This window comes from Rutidosis leptorrhynchoides, chromosome 6 (genome assembly GCF_046630445.1).
Source record: "Rutidosis leptorrhynchoides isolate AG116_Rl617_1_P2 chromosome 6, CSIRO_AGI_Rlap_v1, whole genome shotgun sequence".
Lineage (NCBI taxonomy): Eukaryota > Viridiplantae > Streptophyta > Magnoliopsida > Asterales > Asteraceae > Rutidosis > Rutidosis leptorrhynchoides.
The window spans coordinates 429,142,971-429,164,956 of record NC_092338.1 but is presented as its reverse complement, the minus strand read 5'-3'; the positions used below and the strand labels follow the sequence as shown (position 1 = coordinate 429,164,956).

The window sequence follows — 21,986 nt, the reverse complement described above, 5'->3', positions numbered from 1 at the left end:
CTTGAGGGGGAGTCAATTCTATGCTACACTCTTTTTCCCTTAGCTAAAGTTTTTTCCCATTGGGTTTTCTTTAGCAAGGTTTTTAACGAGGTGGTAATAGTTGCTCTCAAATAAAATTGTCATTCAAGGGGGAGTGTTATGATGTTCAAAGTCAAAGAAAGTGTCCGACAATTTTATTTCACAATATTCCTTACCTATTTATATTTTGAATATAAGGATATTGTACAGTATATTATGTTCTATAAATAGGACCGAAGAATAAAAGCCAGACACACCATTTTTTTGATATACTAAATAAACAATTGTTACTCTCTTCTTCACTCTTCTTTATTATTAGTAATCTGTTGTCAAGAATCAGGCCACTAAAGGTAGTTATAAACACTAAAATTATAACAAAAGGCGAAAATATATTATTTTTTCATCATTTTAAACTTAGTTTTTCTCTTAAACAAAGGAAAAAACAAATATTGTACAACCACTACTCCACGAAAATGCTTTCCACCTAATATAAAACATATTAAAAGTTCACTACTTGGCAAAATCTGAAAAAGATTTTGGCCTACCTGGATTAAAAAATAAAAAAGAAAGGTAATATGGTCAACTTTTTGGTTTGGCTTTTTGACGAATGTGCACAGCTTCCACTACTCGGATAACCTAATTTAATACCCCGTATTAACTTTTTGGTTTGGCTTTTTGTTTTTAAGACTTTACATGAAAATTATCTATCTGTTTAGGAAACTTGCTTACATAAATATAATTACTTATATTAATTACATTGGATTACTTAGTTTATAAAAATGGTTGGATACTCAAAATAAAAAAATAAAAAATAAAAAAACACTTTAGGTATAAGTCAATCTTTATTTATCATCATTATTATTAGTAGTATTTATTATTAACTATAAATTATTATTATTATTATTATTTTTATTATTATAAATTATAAATATAAATATAAATTATACGTAGTACATTATTATTATTATTATTATTATTATTATTATTATTATTATTATTATTATTATTATTATTATTATTATTATAAATCTTATAGAGTACTAAAATACTAAATACTAAATACTAATAATAATCTTATAAAATAGTCCGTATAGTAAAAGGTAAGAAGTAGTATTTTGACAGGTGTTAACATTCTCAATTCCTAACCTTGAAATGGTGAAGAATGAACTGTAAGACTGTGTCGAACGCGGCCTCAGATGGGCCAGCGTTAGACTTGTTGGCATAAACTGGCGCCCCTGACGTCATTAACGGGGCGTCAGTTTTTAATGCGAGGGGCGTCAGTCGGTATTTTGACTGAAAAAAACGGGCTTCAAATGGTGTGTTGGCAGCAAATGATTGGGTGGGGTAATATATCCGTTACCCAACGGATATACACCCGTATTTTGGTTTTTTTTTATTTTAAAAAATTCAATTTTTACTCTATTTTACTCCTATTTAAACCTCAATAATCATATCATTTTTCACACAATTCATTCTTACTTACTCTATTTCTTTCTACTTTTTATTTTTTTACAAAAGTTTATGAGTTTATAAATGGTTCGAGGTTACGGGGGTCTAATTCTGACTCCGAAGATTTGCGGATTGTTCAATTAATTCAAGATTAGACCCCGAAGATTTGCGGATTGTTCAATTAATTCAAGAAATAGAAGATGATGATTCCGAAGTCGAATCGGCACCATCTATTCCGAGAGTTAGAGGTTACATTCCTAGGGAACGGGAGGTTGCTGCACAACGTTTGTGGGATGATTATTTTTGTGAGACGCCAAAATATCCACAAAGAAAATTTAAACGCCGTTTTCGCATGCGAATACAATTATTTCTCCGGATAGTGCAAGGTATTACTACTTTCCAAAGTGATAATATGCCAGAATATTTTACTTACTTTTCTCAACGATTTGATGCTATCGGTAGGCCTACATTTACTACTTTACAAAAATGTACGTCGACTATACGTCAATTGGCGTATGGCACCGCTCCCGATATGTGGGATGAATATTTGCAAATGAGTGAGCAAACATCAATACTATGTCTAGATTACTTTTGTATGTGTATTATTACATTGTACAAAAAGGAATACATGCGATCTCCGAATGCACACGATGTTGCTAGATTATATAGTGCTCACGAGGAGAGACATGGGTTTAGGGGTATGCTCGGGAGTATAGATTGTATGCACTGGGAGTGGAGGAATTGTCCTGTTGCTTTAAAAGGACAATACACTAGGGGTGATCACAAGAAATGAACCCTTATGCTTGAAGTTGTTGCTTCTTATGACTTGTGGATTTGACATGCTTTTTTTGGGATGGCGGGTTCCAACAATGATATCAACGTTTTGAACCAATCACCTATATTTGATAAACTCAAGAACGTTTACAAGATTTCAAGCTAGTGCCCGAAAGGATGTAGAGAGGGCGTTTGGGGTTCTTCAAAGTCGTTTTCATATTATACGCATAGCTTCACGAAGTATGAGCGTTAACATGATGCGAAGAGTGGTGGAATGTTGTCTCATATTACATAACATGATACTTGAAGATAACGGCTTTGCACTTTCCAAATGGGAAGAAAGATTCACTACCGAAGAAATGGAAAATGGTATGGAACGTATACGAAACAGAGGACGGGATCGAGATATCATCGCAAGAGAAATAAGGGATCGAGATCTGCACAACCAACTCACCGAGGATTTAGTCGAGCATATTTGGAACCTTCCACCGACTTTTCGCAATGCGAATTAGTTTTTTTTTTTAATCTATGTAATCGTCAATCTATGTACTTTTAAATTCTTATCAAAAATTAATTATGTATTTTTTTTTATTAATGTAATTTATTTTATTTTGTTGTATTTATTTACCATTTTAATGTAATTTATTTTATTTTGTTGTATTAATTTACCATTTTTATTCATTTGAAAAAAATAAAAATAAAAACTGGTGGACCCTACTGAATTTGACACTGACATTTGACATTTAAGGTTATTGGGGGTCAAAATTTGACACTGTCATGTCACATGCATATGCACTTTTTGAGCCAAAAAGTACAAATCTGCCTGTGATGTCACAGGCGGGTTAGAAACAATCTTAACATTATTACTGTTGCACGATGCTAATCTCAATAGCGATTTGGTCTTTGCGAGCACTGTTATTGAATTATTAGTGGGGCCCCTTTTTTTCTTTTTAAACCCACTTTTCTCTTCTTAAATGATTGCCTTTACACTGGTTCTCATCTTGTACTTCCGTTACAAAAAATTTCATCTCATATTTCTCTTCCTCAACACTAAAACAGGTAATGACATATTTTATTTTTATATATTTTCTGTTGCTGACATCAATTTATGCTTTATTTTTCTATACTAGGGCAATTAGATTTACAACTTGATTTTGATTTCATAATTCAAAATTGTGTAATAAAATACTTATTATACTTGATGCATAAAATGTTTAAATGTGTAGTGGACTCTGTAAAATCATGTTTGTGATTATCACCTGTGCTGCTCTATATATATTAGTTCTATTCTCACAATTTAAGGTTACTTATGGTTCTTGGACTTTTTTAATGGGTAGATGTTGCTATATATTATACATATTTCAACTCATTTATTCGTCCTTGATGAAAATCTGAGATTTAACTAAAACATTTATACAAATCAGACTATGATCATAAATATATTTGGACCGTAAGGAACTTGTAGATGATGGAGTGTGCATCGGTCTACAACTAGAATCAATAATTTAAAAAATATGAAAACTAAATTAGAATATTAACATGTGTAAACTTTCATTTAATTAATCCTACAATTTTAAGTAGCACTGTACATGAGTTGCTGGTTTTGTAGTAATGATGATATGTATATCTCACTATCCGATCCTTTTTGTAAGTATCGACTTTTACTCCATCGTTTGTTTGTATAAATTACAGATACATAATTGGAAAAAATGGATGTTGTGGCTCCAGTTGTCACACCCGTTGTTGATTCTATAATGGGAGTCATTAAGCGACACGTAGGCTATGTGGTTTCCTCCACACAGAATGTTAATGAGATGCATACAAATATCGAGGAATTGAATGCCATGGCTCGTGATATGAAGACAAAGGAGGAGACGAATGTTGCAAACAATCTTAGGGTACCTGAATATGTACCAACATGGTTGACAGAAGTAAAAAAAATATATGAAAAAGTAAGAAATGTTCCAACTGGTGGAACTGGTTGCTTCAACATAAAGGCGAGATACACAGCAGGTAAACGGTCATCTGACATCCTCAAGGATATTGATCGTCTCAAGAAACAAAGATCTGAAATCATATGGAGTGATGAACAAAGGCCTCTTGGTAAAGTTCGCTCAACAATTCCTTATGCCTCTGATCCAGTTGCTAATGATATTGATACACAAAATGTTATCAAGACGAGTAGAGAGTTGATGTTCGATGATGCATTGAAAGCCCTCGAACCAAATAATAAGTGCCAAATGATAGCTCTGTGTGGGATGGGTGGTATAGGGAAGACCACGATGATGGAACAACTGAAAAAGGTTGCGGAGGATAGGAGAATGTTTGATTGGGTGCTGAAGGTGGTTATCGGGGAAAACAAAAATCAAATAAATATACAAGATGCTGTAGCAGAGTACATTGGTCAGCCTCTAACTGAAAAAGATAAATATACGAGGGCTGAGCGTCTTCGTAAGAAGTTTGAAGGGATTTCAGAAGATGGTAAAAAGAAGATACTGGTTATACTAGATGATCTTTGGGAGGAGATGGACCTCAAAGATATTGGGTTAACGACTCCCTTGCCAAAAGGTTTTAAATTGTTACTCACATCACGCAAGGAAAAAGTTTGCACTACAATGGGTGTCGAAACTGATTCTATTTTCAAAATTGCTCGCTTAGATGAACGTGAAGCGAAAAACATGTTCTGGCAAATTGCAAGAATAAATCCAGATCGTGATCGCGACCTCTTTAGGATCGGTGAGGATATTTTAAAGAAATGTGATGGTTTGCCCATGGCCATAAAAACCATTGCCTCTACTCTTAAAGATGATGAAGATAAGGAAACATGGGAAAATGCACTTGATCGTATCCGGGACGAAAGTTCTCATTACCTTAAAGATATTTTTGTGATTAGCTACAACAATCTCAAAGATGATGATGAGAAGGCAATTTTTCTTCTTAGTGGTTTGTTCCCTGATGACCATAATATTCGTATAGAGGACTTGACGAGGTATGGATGGGGGTTGAAGCTGTTTAATAATTTGAACAGTATTTCAAAAGCAAGACGTCGGGTGAAAGCTTGTGTTGGTAATCTCATAAGTTCAAACTTGTTGATTGAAAGTGATACCAGAGGATGTGTCAAGATTCATGATCTCGTACGTGATTTTGTTTTAAGCAATTTTTCAAATGTTAAGCAAGCTTCGCTTGTTAACGATGATAATATCTCAGATCAACTTAGAAAAGATTCGTACGAAAGATTATTATTAAAGTGCCGAGGTATGGTTGAGCTTCCTGCAGATTTTAATCACCCGAACCTTGCACTTCTGAGCCTAATGGGCAGAGGGGAGGTAAGCAAGTCTCCAGAAGATTTTTATACAAGAATGGAGAAACTTCGAGTGGTGGCTTATGAGGGTATATATAAACCGTTGCTTCCGCGGCGCTTAACTACCCTTCGAACGTTATGTCTTGATTCATGCAAATTGTTGGGCGATATCTCTTTCCTCGGAGATCTTATTAATTTGGAAGTACTCAGTTTGGCTTTTTGTGGCATCTCGAATCTACCATCTGCCATAGGGAATCTAAAAAGGCTGAAGTTACTAGATTTGACCGGATGTGTTAACCTTCGTGTTGATGATGGCGTCTTTCAAAGTTTAGACAAACTTGCAGAGCTCTATATCAGAAATCAACCTGGAAACCCTGTTAGGTTTACAGAAGATAGTTGTGAAGGGCTCAAGATGGTTTCATGTAACCTCATTACATTAGAATTAGAATTCTTCAGAAATATTCTGCAGCCGAAGAATGTGTCCTTTAAGAAACTTGAAAGGTTTAGGATATCTATGGGTGCTCAAATTAAAAAGTTCACTTTTGAAAAAGCATTAAAACTTGTTGTTAGCTGTGAAGAGATTCTAGAATGCAAAATAAATGAGCTGTTTGAGAGAACAGAGGAACTTGAATTAAGTGTGAATGGAATGAGTTGTCTTGAAGATATTTCGAAGCATCCTTCTCAACATTCCTTTTGCAATTTAAAGCTCCTTGAAGTTTATAAATGTGCTGACTTGACAAGCATCTTCACAGTTAATGTGGTAAGTAGTCTGATGAAATTGGAGAGCCTAACAGTATCAGAGTGTCCTCTTCTTGAATCACTTGTAAATGGTGAGAGTAGTGGAGCTAATAACGCGATTAAGTTTCAAAAGCTAAAGCTTTTGAAATTGGAGAAATTACCAAGGTTTGTAAGTTTGTGTGGTGGTTACCAAGTCTCTATAGATCTTCCCCAACTTATGGAGTTAAATATGTCTAGCCTTCCAAATGTGACTAGTATTTTTTCTGAAAATGCTACTGAAATTTCTGCGACAACGCAACTACTCCTGAAAACAGAGGTAAAAACTAACATTAATTATTATATTTGTATTACTATTAATATTAACCTAATACTAGAAGTTACATATGATTTGTATTGACAAAATCCAACTCGTCATATTGATGAAGTTAGTATCAAGTTATAGTTTTTCATTTGGATCTATATATGTATATGTATCTATTTATGGATATCACAAGGGTTTATCATTATTGTGTAGGTTCTGATTCCAAAGTTGGAGAGATTGATAATCAATCATATGATGGATTTGAAGGAGATATGGTGTGGTATTACTACTACGGGTAGTTTGGAGGAAGTTTGGAATATTTCCATGTTGAGAGAGATTGAAGTGATTAGTTGTGATAACATGGTGAATCTTTTTCCAAGGAATCCAATGCGATTACTCACTCATTTACAAACTCTTGATGTTAGATATTGTAGTTCCATTGAAGTGTTATTCAACATAGACTTGCAGGGAAGTATTGGTAATGGAGATATGGTGTGAAACTGCTAGTAGTTTGGAGGAAGTTGACTATATTTCCATGTTGAGAGAGATTGAAGTGATTAGTTGTGATAACATGGTGAATCTTTTTCCAAGGAATCCAATGCGATTACTCACTCATTTAGAAACTCTTGTAGTTGGGTACTGTGATTCCATTGAAGTGTTATTCAACATAGACCTGCAGGCCGGATATGTTGGTAACAGCAGCAGCAACAGCAGCTTAAGAAGTATTTTAGTTGATGATTTATGGAATTTAAGAGAGGTGTGGAGGATAAAAGGAGGAGATGATAATAATTCTGGTTCTGGTATCATCATCCGTGATTTTCAAGGCGTACAATCATTAAGAGTTAAGAACTGTGAGAATTTTAGAAGTATACTCACACCTACCACCATCTATTTTGATATGGGAGCACTTAAAATCATCGGAATTAGCAATTACCATTTCAGAGATACCAATAAACAACAGGTATTGCTGTCGAATTCTATACAATCAACTTTGGTTCGTTAGTTAATGTGAATTGGTAATTGGTAATAGAATTTTTTATATGGGCGCACTTTTTCCTTGTTTTACCAAGGAACCATAGTTTATTTTTTTCTCTAAACATAATATAATAATAATAATAATAATAATAATAATAATAATAATAATAATAATAATAATAATAAGAAGAAGAGGAGGAGGAGGAGGAGGAGGAGGAGACCTAATTAAGTATATGGACGCTACAGTTAAATGACATCTGCTTTTGTTTTCTTTTAACTACATTTTTCGACATCTGATGCCATGACTTTTTTAATCTTAAGAATCTTGTCTTTGAAGAAATATTAAACCAATTATCTTAAAATTTAAACTTTATTACACACATAATCACTGTGGTTCGTTTTAAATTTTTGGTCAAGTTTTTAAAGTTTTATTTATTTATTTATTTATTTTTTCTAATGTGATCATTCTGTTTATGTGATCTTCCTGGTGGTTTTGCAAAATCAAAGTCAAATGTTAAAATATATCAAGTTATTTATATTGGATGGGTGAATCCTTTTATGCAGACTGTTCCTGAATTTGCAATCCCATCATCTCTCTTACACACTTCCCATCATCTCTCTTACATTAGATTCTATAACTATGATGTGAAAGCGGTGTTTGACATGAAGAGTACTCAAAGTATTAGAGACTTGATAACAGCTTATAACCCCAATCAACTACCTTGCGAATTAAATTTGTTTGGTATGAGACGGATGACTCATGTGTGGAAGTGTAATTGGAATGAATATTTTATGTGTCAAATCCAACACCCACAATCTTTATTCCATAACATCACAACCATATATTTGCAATATTGTTATAGGGTTAATTACTTGTTTTCACCTATCATGGTGACACTGCTTTCCAACTTGAAGAAAGTCTCAATTTTGAATTGTGATGGTATAGAAGAAATTGTTTCAAACCGAGATGATCATGATGATAAAGAAGATGAAAATGAAAAGATGACATCATCTACAACTCATAGCCTAACTCCCACCACTTTGTTCCCTCATCTTGATTTAGTCACTCTTCGTAGCCTTCCAAATCTTAAGCATGTTGGTGGTGGTGGTGCTGAGGGTGCAACTAATTTCATTCATGATCACCTTAAGGTACACAGTGTGTTACTTTTTTAGGTATTATGTATGTCATTATTAAGCATGACAAAGATATCATATAGGCCTAAATGATTAAGGGAAATGCTAATGACAACCGTAAGGGTTTTCATTAAGAGATTAGGACATGCAATAAATCTTGTACTTTGATAAAAATTAATCACCTCCGTGAAAATAATTACTCCTTGTACCACCAATTTTTGCAATGATTTAATTCTTAATGACAACCCTAAGGGTTGTCGTTAGCAAAAACTTGATTGGTCAGCTCACGGTACGTAGTGTGTTACTCCGTCCGTCCCAAATCTATTGTCCCAAGACAAAAACACACAGTTTAAGAAAAAAAATACCTGACACATGTACTTTTCTGTCAACTTTCTAGTTTTATCCCTTACTTTTTTTTTTCTCATTTAATCCTATCCACATACCTAAGGGCATAATAGAACTTAATCTTCTTATTCTTTTCTATTTATGGAAGTGGACAATTAATTTGGGACATCTCAAAATGGAATACTAGACTATAGATTTGGGACGGATGTAGTACTTTTTAGTATCATAGATGCCATCATTAAATGTTTATTTATATAATTGAAAAAAATTAAACTCATAATGTTCATCAATACATTAAAACTTGACCATTATAAAATCCTATATCTTTAATTTAATAACTTCATTGAGTTGGTCCTACATCGTTTTAATAAAACCAAAACCTTGATTAATTATCATGTTAACCATTAGTTAAGCTTTATTAATCTAATTAGCATATTTTAGTTACAGGTTCCACAAGTGGGTTTCATTTACTGGTCCTTATGTCTATACTCTCGAGAGATACGCATAGAGGAATGTCATTCTTTGTCAAGTGTGATTCCATCTTATACAACAGGGCAAAAGATAAAGGTTGAAGTGATGATGATACAAGACTGCAAGTCAATGAAAGAGGTATTTGCGACTACAGTAGACAACGACAATGGGTGTCATAGAAGTACTATCTCTGACCATACCGATACGTCTGTTTCAATTCCGAGACATGGAAACATTACTGCTGCTCATAAACTATCAAACCTCAAGACGTTGCATATCAATAAATGTGACAGTTTGGAATATATATTCACATTTTCCACACTTGAAAGCCTTAAGAAGCTCAAAGAGATAAGAATAAAATGTTGCAAGGCGTTGAAAGTGATTGTGAGGAAAGAAGAAGAAGAAGAAGAAGAAGAAGAAGAAGAAGAAGAAGAAGAAGAAGAAGAAGAAAGAGAGCAAACTACAAGACCTAATAAGGAGGTTGTGGTGTTTCCATGTCTGGAAGTAATTGAACTGCTCTCTCTGTCAAACCTTGAAGGTTTCTTCATAGGGATAAAAGAATTCCAATGGCCACTTCTGAATGATGTTTACATTGAACGATGCCCCAAAATGACGGCTTTCACACGTAGTAAGTCAATAGCTCCGAGGCTCAACTACGTGAAACATCCAATCTTTGGTAAATTGACTCCTGAACATTATAACTTCTTTATGACGGCTGCTGCTTTACCTCGGGTACAGTTTTATTCATCATGCATTATGTAACTATGAAATTAAATTGTTCCATCTTTCTTTAATAATCATTTTTATTATATACATGTTTGTGCAGATCACATCCCCGAGCCCTACAATTTCAAATGATGAGAAACCTCGCTCTTTACAAGATATTAAAGAGATAAATGTGGAAAACTCAGATAGCAAAGTGATCGTTGCATTCAACGAGTTGCAACAACTACAAAATCTTGAAAAGATTCATGTAAAGAGGTGTATTTGGCCAAAGAATATTTTTGAAGTAGCATTGGAAGTGACAGATAGTGAATTTAACAACGAATCACAAACTAGTGTTGTGAAACTTCCAAAACTAAGAGAGGTGGTCTTAGAAGAGCTAAGCTGGTTGGAATATCTATGGCAGAGCAATCAGTGGAGACAGCTGGAGCTACCGAACCTGACAAGACTTTCTATTCATAATTGCGATAGATTAATACGTGTATTTACAACTTCGATGGTTGGTAGTTTCATGCAACTCCAAGAGCTGCAGGTAACACATTGCTGTGCAATGTGGCAAATTGTCATGGAAGATGATGACTCTGAGAGAAAAGTGTTACCTTGTCTAAAGTCTTTAAAACTTGAACATCTTCCACGTATAAAAGGATTTTGCTTATGGGAGAAGGAGTTTTTGTTGCCATCATTGACTACCTTGGTAATCAAAGAATGTCCGGATCTATCAGTTTTCACCAAGGGGTTTGTGGCTGCTACAGAGCTAAAAGTAATAGAGACAAATGAAGGCTTGATTGATATAGGGGAACAAGACATCAACTCCTATATAATTACCAATAAACAAAAGGTATTTGGTTAAGATAGTGAATTTAACAACGAATCACAAACTAGTGTTGTGAAACTTCCAAAACTAAGAGATGTGGTCTTAGAAGATCTGAGCTGGTTGGAATATTTATGGAAGAGCAATCAGTGGAGACAGCTGGATTTACCGAACCTGACGAGACTTTCTATTCATAACTGCAAACATTTACGACATGTAATTACAACTTCGATGGTTGGTAGTCTAATGCAACTCCAAGAGCTACATGTCGCACATTGTAGAGATATGTGGGTAATTATTAAGGTAGATGTTGATGATGATGACTCTGAGAGAAAAGTGTTGTTACCTTGTCTAAAGTCCTTAAAACTTGAACATCTTGGGTGGTTGGATGGATTTTGCCGAGGGCAGAAGGAATTTCTGTTGCCATCATTGAGTAGGTTGGTGATCAAACAATGCCCTGAAATATCAGTTTTCACCAACGGGTTTATTGCTGTTCCAGAGCTAAAAGTAATAGAAACAAATGAAGGCTTGATTGATTTAGGGGAACAAGACATCAACTCATTTATAATCACCAATAAACAAAAAAAGGTATTTGGTTGAGTAAAATAAATTCATTTATGTTTATTTACTTTTATAAGTTCCAACGATGCCCTTTGTAATATTTATCAGTTTTTACATATTTGTTTATTCATTTTCTTCTGGAACGTCATTTTGGAATCTAGAAAGATGAATAACGCCAAAAATATACCAATCAATTTAAAGGTAAGAAAAATAATAGAAATTAGGGTAAGTAGAATATAATCCCTAATTCGGAGGTAAGGAAAAACAATATAAGTTAGGGTAAGTTGAATAAGATCCTTAATTCGTTGTTAATCGGAATTTGTGTGATTTTAACAGTCTCAAAGGTATGATCATAACGCTTGGGTTTGTTTCGAAAAAAAAGAAAAATACTGGAGGTAGAAACTTATACCCTATTGTGCTTGTTAATTTTTTATTTATTTTATGTGGTAATGAACGGTGTCATCTTATAACATATGCTTTCCAGAATTGGGAGCTAGGCACAATGTTAAAGCATCTGGCCCAAGAACAAATTAATTTCCAATTTCTTGGCATAAAAACTTATTCAACATGTTGGGTTGTTGTAGAGTTAGTCGAAACCTTATTTCTCGCTGTTTTGCGTTTAATGAGTTCGGACTTGCAGGAACTGCAGTTGAATGATACATTTCTCGTCCCACTTTCATCACGTATACAAGATGTTAGGATATTAGGACCCAAACAACGCTAGTAATTCTACAAGACTACTAGCCGAGTAGTGATTCTATCAAGATCACTCAAACCCACTTAATGAACGAAAGATAATAAATGCGTAAATGTAAGAACGACACAAGATATAACGTGGTTATATGCAATCGGTGTGATTGCTTTAGTCCACGGACCAACTAGAGAGTGTTTATTACTGAGAATCTGTATTTGGTATGTTACAATTGCATACAATGAGTTCTATATATAGGAGAAAACAAGAACACCATGACAACTAGCTAGGAATCTTCATCATGACAAGTAATCATCTTGTTTACCAACTAGCCATGCTTTCCACCTTGTAATGGCATGATCACAGCCCTAATTTTAGGTGTAAAGTGATTAACTTTGCACCTAAAGTGAAAGGAGGCCAAAGCATGCTCGGATGTAAATGTTGCAACTTGCCAACTTGCTGCCAGACACCAGATGCGCCGCATCTGATGTGTGATGCGCCGCATCACTTGCTTTTCACGTTCCAGATTCATGTACCAGCACTCGATGCGCCGCATCGAGATGGTGATGCGCCGCATCGAGATGGTGATGCGCCGCATCTGACCCCTGATGCGCCATATCAGCTCAATGCTCCGCATCAATAACTCTCGGACTATTTTGCTCTATGAATGCGCCGCATCCATGTCAAGATGCGCCGCATTTGACTGCTTCACGCTTCCCGAAATCTGCAAAATCCGTGCAAGTGTTGGAACAGTTTTTTTTTTTTTCCTCGTTTTGTATAAATGTCTCCATAATCTAACACAGGAGATGATGAACATTAGTGCAAAAACGTATCCGTGAGTTAATATTGGCTAGCATGGGTTGGTTTTTAGATTACTGAAAGATTAGATTTAGCGGGAATTTCTAAGTTTGTTTAAAGAATAGGAATCTGGTAATGTTGCTAACTGCACATTAACTGGTAATGTTGCTAACTGTACATTAACTGTTGAGTATGATTTATGCTTAAATTGGAAAGCAGATGAATGTGAGGATATGAAGTCACACGCAATTAGGCCTAGAATAAGGTTTCATCAATCGGTCCAATAACATTAAACAAACCCGCCAATACAATTGGGCTTCACATTACTGTTAATGGTCCGATCTTTACGAATTAATGGATAATTTTTGTTTTATTTTTTATTTTTTGCAAAAAATAGCAAGTGTATATTACTAGGGACCCTTTATCAAATCAATGAAGACCCTAAGAAAATAGACAACCTTAAGGCGCTGAGCCAACAAACCAAGCTCAACTCTAAAACCATGAAACAAAACAAAAAACTGAATTAAACCAAACAACAACAAAACACTGCGAAACAAACAAACAAAACGTAATAAACCAACACTAAGACAAAAGAGAAGGCTCGTAATCAAGAAGCAAACAACTTAATTATTATGTGTTTTAGATATATACCTGGCAATTGAGACCCAAACTGTAGACGTTGTTTGTACGGATCTTAGGTTGCTTATGATCTTGACTAGAGGCGGAATTCACTAGAGACGACTAAACCGAGATATGGGTCGTGTTGGATTCGTATTGGTCAAACCTAGAGGTGAATCTAGATTAGAACGAAGCCTAAACGTAGTATTTCGGTGGTATTTGGTGTTAGGTATCGAGAGGAAACGAGATCAGTCGATTAGGGTTGATTAAGAGTGTAACCTAACAATGTAGGCCAAAACCCGTATATATACTGCAACCCAGACACATTCGGTCGACTGTGTAAGACAGTCGGTCGACTGTGTCACACAGTCGGTCGAGTGTGTGGACACACTCGGTCGACTGTGTATGCAGTTTAACTTATTGTATGCAGTTTAACATGGTTGACAGAAGTAGAAAAAATATATGAAAAAGTAGGAAATGTTCCAACTGGTGGAACTGGATGCTTCAACATAAAGGCGAGATACAGAGCAGGTAAACGATCATCTGACATCCTCGAAGCTATTGAAAAACTCAAGAAACAAAGATCTGAAGTCAAATGGAGTGATGAACAAAGGCCTCTTGGTAAAGTTCGCTCAACAATTCCTTATACCTCTGATCCAGTTGCTAATGATACTGATACACAAAATGTAATCAAGACGAGTAGAGAGTTGATATTCGATGATGCATTGAAAGCCCTTGAATCAAATAATAAGAGCCAAATGATGGCTCTGTGTGGGATGGGTGGTATAGGGAAGACCACGATGATGGAACAATTGAAAAAGGTTGCGGTGGATAGGAGAATGTTTGATTGGGTTCTGAAGGTGGTTATTGGGGAAAACAAAAATCAAATAAATATACAAATGCTGTAGCAGAGTACATTGGTCAGCCTCTAACTGAAAAGGATAAATATACAAGGGCTGAGAGTCTTCGTAAGAAGTTTGAAGGGATTTCAGAATATGGTAGCAAGAAGATACTGGTTATACTAGATGATCTTTGGGAGGAGATGGACCTCAAAGATATCGGGTTAACGACTCCTTTGCCAAAAGGTTTCAAGTTGTTACTCACATCACGCAAGGAAAAAGTTTGCACTACAATGGGTGTTGAAACTGATTCTATTTTCAAAATTGCTCGCTTAGATGAACGTGAAGCGAAAAACATGTTCTGGCAAATTGCAAGAATAAATCTAGATTGGAACAGTTTTTTTTTTTTTCTCGTTTTGTATAAATGTCTCCATAATCTAACAAATCTCCCACTTGGAGACTTTGAACAAAACTCCAATCATATCAATGAATTAACCAAGAACATTAAACCACCTTCGATTACCGCCAAATACCATTTGGGACACGCACGCTCAACACATTCTTCGGATGAGTAGACTTTCGATAAAAGGTCTTCAATATTACTTGTTAAACTTGTAACACCATTCACATCTCTAGCTGGGGTCTTCTCTCATCAATTCATGAGAAGACCAATTGAGGTAATGCAAAACCTCAATTTCTCCGTCGTAACCACCTTAGTAAACATATCGGCAGGATTCTTCTTACCAAGGATTTTCTCCAAGAATAAAGTGCGATCATTTATATGTTGTCGAATAAAATGATACCTTATCTTGATGTGTTTCGTTTGACTATGAAACACTGGATTCTTCCCAAGATGAACCGCACTTTGATTATCACAATACAAGACGCAATAGTCTTGTCTTTTACCCAACTCACCTAAGAAGTTCTTCAACCACACTAGCTCTTTAGAAGCTTCTGCAATAGCCATGTATTCGGCTTCGGTGGTTGACAAAGCAACACTCTTTTGCAATCGAGATAACCAACTAATTGCCGTCTTCCCCATTGTGAAAACATAACCCGTAGTGCTTTTCCCCGAATCATCACATCCACCCAAATTAGCATCCGCATAACCTCTAAGTATGAGATTGTTTTTGGAGAAACACAATCCCATATTAGAAGTACCTTTCAAATAACGAAGCAACCATTTGACCGCTTCCCAATGCTCTTTTCTCGGATTAGACATATATCGACTTACAACTCCCACTGCTTGAGCAATATCGGGTCTTGTACAAACCATGGCATACATAATACTACCCACTGCCGATGCATATGGAACCTTTTCCATATCCTTCTTGTCTCTTTCCGTCTTTGGTGATTGACTTTTCGATAACTTTAAGGTGCTTCCCAAAGGCATAGAACGGGCCTTTGAATCTTCCATGTTGAACCTCTCTACTACTTTCTCAATATATTTGGATTGAGACAAGTATAGAGTACCCTTCAAACGATCACGCACAATACTCATGCCAAGTATTTGCCTAGCACCGCCAAGATCTTTCATCTCGAATTCTCGGGAAAGTAATCCCTTCAACTTGTTAATTTCGGACATGTTTGAACCTGCAAGTAACATGTCATCAACATACAACAATAAGATTATATATGAAGACTTGAATTTCTTCAAGTAGCAACAGTGATCCACTTCACATCTTAAGAAACCAATCTTCTTCATAAAATCATCAAACTTCAAGTACCATTGCCGAGGTGCTTGCTTCAATCCATACAAACTTTTCTTTAGCTTACAAACCCACTTCTCTTTACCCTTTACCTCAAAGCCCTCGGGTTGCCTCATGTAGATCTCTTCAACAAGATCACCATGCAAGAATGCAGTCTTCACATCTAGTTGCTCTAGATGTAAGTCTTCGGATGCAACCATAGAAAGTACCAAACGGATAGTAGTCATTTTAACTACCGGTGAAAATATCTCTTTGTAGTCAACCCCTTCCTTTTGTTGAAAGCCTTTGACTACCAAACGAGCCTTGTACCTTTTCTTGCCATCCATCTCATTCTTGATTCTATATACCCATTTGCTTTGCAATGCCCTTTTATCATGAGGTAACTTCACTAGTGACCAAGTCTTATTCTTCTCAAGTGATCCCATCTCTTCTTTCATGGCAAGTTCCCATTGTATGGATTCTTTTGTTTTTCTTGCCTCAAAGTAACTTTCGGGTTCACCATTCTCGGTATAGAGCAAGTAGTTTGCTGATGGAGAATACCTAGGATTAGGTTTAGGCACTCTAGTCGAGCGTTTTAGTGTAGGATTAACCGAAATGGTTGGACCGGTTTCATTTGTAACCTCCTCATCACTAGAACTCGCACTATGTTCGGAATCATCACCGCTTTCCGAATCATCCCCATCATTAGCATTTCCCGACGCCTCACCGTTATTTGGCAATTCATTGTTCCCCGTACTCCCACTAGAACCTGCAAGATCATCAATAGAAACATCGTCAAAAGTAACTTGACTCGGTTTAGGACTCCCCGTTTCCGGTTTGCCATAGACCGAATCTTCATCAAAAGTAACATCTCGCGAACGAATTACTTTTCTAGCCTCGTTGTCCCAACAACGATAACCCATTTCATCCGACCCGTAGCCTATGAAAATACACTTCTTTGACTTAGCTTCAAGCTTGTCTTTATCCGCATCTTTGGTCTTCACATATGCATTATACCCAAAGATCCTAAGGTGACCATAACTCACCTTCTTACCTTGCCATTCTTCCTCGGGAATTTGGAAACCCAACGGTGTTGAGGGTCCCCTAATTATCAAATAAGCCGCCGTGTTAACCGTATCCGCCCAAAACATTTTAGGCAAACCGGCATGTAGTCTCATACTCTTAGCCCTTTCATTTAACGTACGATTCATACGTTCGGCGACCCCATTGTGTTGCGGTGTTTCCGGTACCGTTTTCAACATTCTAATACCGAGCTTTTCACAATGGTCTTTAAACTCAAGACTACCATATTCCCCTCCATTATCCGACTTCAAGCTCTTGACTTTCAAGTTAGTTTCATTTTCTACCATAACTTTCCACTTCACAAAAGTATTAAATACATCGGATTTAGCTTTAAGAAAATAAACCCATACCTTTCGAGTGGAGTCGTCAATGAAGGTGACATAATAACGAGAACCTCCATGTGATTCTACATTAGTTGGACCAAACACATCCGTATGAACGAGCTCCAATTTTTCCAACTTAGGTGCATTCCCTGATTTCCCAAAAGTCACCTTCTTTTGCTTCCCATAAACACATGGTTCGCAAAACCTAAGTTCTACCTTCTTCAAATCCGGAATTCTCCCACTCGAAACAAGCATCTTCATACCCTTCTCACTCATATGCCCGAGTCTTCGGTGCAATAGAGTTGATTCGGACACAACATTAATCGTAGCAACCACCGTGTCTTCATCAAACACTTCAACCATATAAAGAGTTCCCCTTTTATGTCCACGAGCCACAATACTACTACCCTTAACCACCTTCCATTGGCGGTTTTCAAAAGTAACTGCGTTACCTTCATCATCTAATTGACCAACCGAAATAAGTTTCCTTTTCAATTTAGGAATGTACCTTACGTTCTTCAAAGTCCAATTAGAACCAAGAGTAGTCTTCAAAACAACATCTTCAATTCCCTCTATGTTGAGTTGCTTGTTGTCCGCCAATCTCACCTTGCCTTGATATGAACGAAAATTCTTCATCATGCTTTTGATATGAGTAGCATGAAATGAAGCTCCCGAATCCAAAATCCAAGACTCCATAGAATTTTCAACACTACACAAAAGTGCATCATCACTTTCCCCTTCGGCTAAGTTTACACCTTTCGCGAAACCATTTTTGCAATTCCTTTGAAAGTGCCCCTTTTGATTGCAACCCCAACAAGTAACTTCACTTCTATCCTTCAATGAATTCCTCTTCTTAGACTTCTTCCTACCCTTCTTCTCACCGCGTTCAAATTTTCTACCACGGTTGTCGGTACTTAACAAAGAACCGGATGTCGATTCTCCCGAGTTTCTTCTACGAGTATCTTCACCAAGAATCAAATCCCTTATAGCTTCAAACGCTAGCTTAGTAGTTCCCGTAGAGCTACTAACCGCGGTAACCGTACCCGACCAACTTTCCGGTAATGATGAAAGCAAGATAAGTGCTTTTAGTTCATCATCAAACTTAATCTCTACCGATTCAAGTCTAGAAACGATATTATTAAATTCATTGATATGATCCGTTGCACTCGTACCTTCCTTCATCTTAGTATTAAACAATTGACGCATGAGAAATACCTTATTTGCAGCTGTAGGTTTCTCATACATGTTAGAGAGTGCTTTCAAGCAAGCAAACGTCGTCTTCTCATTCACAACGTTGTATGCAACGTTCTTAGCAAGTGAAAGACGAATAGCACCCAAAGCTTGACGATCCAAAAGCGTCCAATCGGCATCGTCCATGCTTTCGGGCTTGGTCTCTAACAAGGGTTGGTGTAGCTTCTTTTGATACAAGTAATCTTCAATTTGCATCTTCCAAAAGCCAAAGTCTCTCCCATCGAATCGGTCGATTCTAAACTTCCCATCTTCCGCCATCGTTCCCTTAACGAAACCTTGTGCTCTGATACCAGTTGTTAGGATATTAGGACCCAAACAACGCTAGTAATTCTACAAGACTACTATCCGAGTAGTGATTCTATCAAGATCACTCAAACCCACTTAATGAACGAAAGATAATAAATGCGTAAATGTAAGAACGACACAAGATATAACGTGGTTATATGCAATCGGTGTGATTGCTTTAGTCCACGGACCAACTAGAGAGTGTTTATTACTGAGAATCTGTATTTGGTATGTTACAATTGCATACAATGAGTTCTATATATAGGAGAAAACAAGAACACCATGACAACTAGCTAGGAATCTTCATCATGACAAGTAATCATCTTGTTTACCAACTAGCCATGCTTTCCACCTTGTAATGGCATGATCACAGCCCTAATTTTAGGTGTAAAGTGATTAACTTTGCACCTAAAGTGAAAGGAGGCCAAAGCATGCTCGGATGTAAATGTTGCAACTTGCCAACTTGCTGCCAGACACCAGATGTGAAATGACCCGTTCTTATTGATTAAAAACGTTCCATATTAATTGATTTCGTTGCGAGGTTTTGACCTCTATATGAGACGTTTTTCAAAGACTGCATTCATTTTTAAAATAAACCATAACCTTTATTTCATAGATAAAGGTTTTAAAAAACTTTACGTAGATTATCAAATACTGATAATCTAAAATATCCTGTTTACACACGACCATTACATAATGGTTTACAATACAAATATGTTACAACAAAATAAGTTTCTTGAATGCAGTTTTTACACAATATCATACAAGCATGGACTCCAAATCTCGTCTTTATTTAAGTATGCGACAGCGGAAGCTCTTAATAATCACCTGAGAATAAACATGCTTAAAACGTCAACAAAAATGTTGGTGAGTTATAGGTTTAACCTATATATATCAAATCATAATAATAATAGACCACAAGATTTCATATTTCAATACACATCCCATACATAGAGATAAAAATCATTCATATGGTGAACACCTGGTAACCGACATTAACAAGATGCATATATAAGAATATCCCCATCATTCCGGGACACCCTTCGGATATGATATAAATTTCGAAGTACTAAAGCATCCGGTACTTTGGATGGGGTTTGTTAGGCCCAATAGATCTATCTTTAGGATTCACGTCAATTAGGGTGTCTGTTCCCTAATTCTTAGATTACCAGACTTAATAAAAAGGGGCATATTCGATTTCGATAATTCAACCATAGAATGTAGTTTTACGTACTTGTGTCTATTTTGTAAATCATTTATAAAACCTGCATGTATTCTCATCCCAAAAATATTAGATTTTAAAAGTGGGACTATAACTCACTTTCACAGATTTTTACTTCGTCGGGAAGTAAGACTTGGCCACTGGTTGATTCACGAACCTATAACAATATATACATATATATCAAAGTATGTTCAAAATATATTTACAACACTTTTAATATATTTTGATATTTTAAGTTTATTAAGTCATCTGTCCTCGTTAGTAACCTACAACTAGTTGTCCACAGTTAGATGTACAGAAATAAATCGATAAATATTATCTTGAATCAATCCACGACCCAGTGTATACGTATCTCAGTATTGATCACAACTCAAACTATATATATTTTGGAATCAACCTCAACCCTGTATAGCTAACTCCAACATTCACATATAGAGTGTCTATGGTTGTTCCGAAATATATATAGATGTGTCGACATGATAGGTCGAAACATTGTATACGTGTCTATGGTATCTCAAGATTACATAATATACAATACAAGTTGATTAAGTTATGATTGGAATAGATTTGTTACCAATTTTCACGTAGCTAAAATGAGAAAAATTATCCAATCTTGTTTTACCCATAACTTCTTCATTTTAAATCCGTTTTGAGTGAATCAAATTGTTATGGTTTCATATTGAACTCTATTTTATGAATCTAAACAGAAAAAGTATAGGTTTATAGTCGGAAAAATAAGTTACAAGTCGTTTTTTAAAGGTAGTCATTTCAGTCGAAAGAACGACGTCTAGATGACCATTTTAGAAAACATACTTCCACTTTGAGTTTAACCATAATTTTTGGATATAGTTTCATGTTCATAATAAAAATCATTTTCTCAGAATAAAAACTTTTAAATCAAAGTTTATCATAGTTTTTAATTAAATAACCCAAAACAGCCCGCGGTGTTACTACGACGGCGTAAATCCGGTTTTACGGTGTTTTTCGTGTTTCCAGGTTTTAAATCATTAAGTTAGCATATCATATAGATATATAACATGTGTTTAGTTGATTTTAAAAGTCAAGTTAGAAGGATTAACTTTTGTTTGCGAACAAGTTTAGAATTAACTAAACTATGTTCTAGTGATTACAAGTTTAAACCTTCGAATAAGATAGCTTTATATGTATGAATCGAATGATGTTATGAACATCATTACTACCTTAAGTTCCTTGGATAATCCTACTGTAAAAGAGAAAAATGGATCTAGCTTCAACGGATCCTTGGATGGCTCGAAGTTCTTGAAGCAGAATCATGACACGAAAACAAGTTCAAGTAAGATCATCACTTGAAATAAGATTGTTATAGTTATAGAAATTGAACCAAAGTTTGAATATGATTATTACCTTGTATTAGAATGATAACCTACTGTAAGAAACAAAGATTTCTTGAGGTTGGATGATCACCTTACAAGATTGGAAGTGAGCTAGCAAACTTGAAAGTATTCTTGATTTTATGTAACTAGAACTTGTAAAATATATGAAGAACACTTAGAACTTGAAGATAGAACTTGAGAGAGATCAATTAGATGAAGAAAATTGAAGAATGAA

General features: G+C 35.6%; 2 protein-coding genes across 2 annotated transcripts in view; both read left to right on the top strand.

The window, feature by feature from the left end:
- Positions 1-3,256: 3,256 nt before the first annotated feature.
- On the top strand, positions 3,257-7,079 carry LOC139855228 (disease resistance protein At4g27190-like). The gene is made up of 3 exons (XM_071844466.1): positions 3,257-3,300; positions 3,934-6,596; positions 6,795-7,079. The coding sequence occupies exons 2-3, from the start codon at positions 3,951-3,953 to the stop codon at positions 7,077-7,079; spliced, it is 2,931 nt and encodes a 976-aa protein (XP_071700567.1). The 5' UTR covers positions 3,257-3,300; positions 3,934-3,950.
- A 73-nt stretch (positions 7,080-7,152) lies between these two features.
- Positions 7,153-21,986, top strand: part of LOC139855227 (uncharacterized) — a 143,495-nt gene continuing 128,661 nt past the window's right edge. The window contains exons 1-3 of the mRNA XM_071844465.1: positions 7,153-7,542; positions 8,121-8,705; positions 9,483-10,044. Of these exons, the coding sequence (XP_071700566.1) occupies positions 7,153-7,542; positions 8,121-8,705; positions 9,483-10,044 (1,537 nt within the window). The remainder of the gene's footprint in view (positions 7,543-8,120; positions 8,706-9,482; positions 10,045-21,986) is intronic.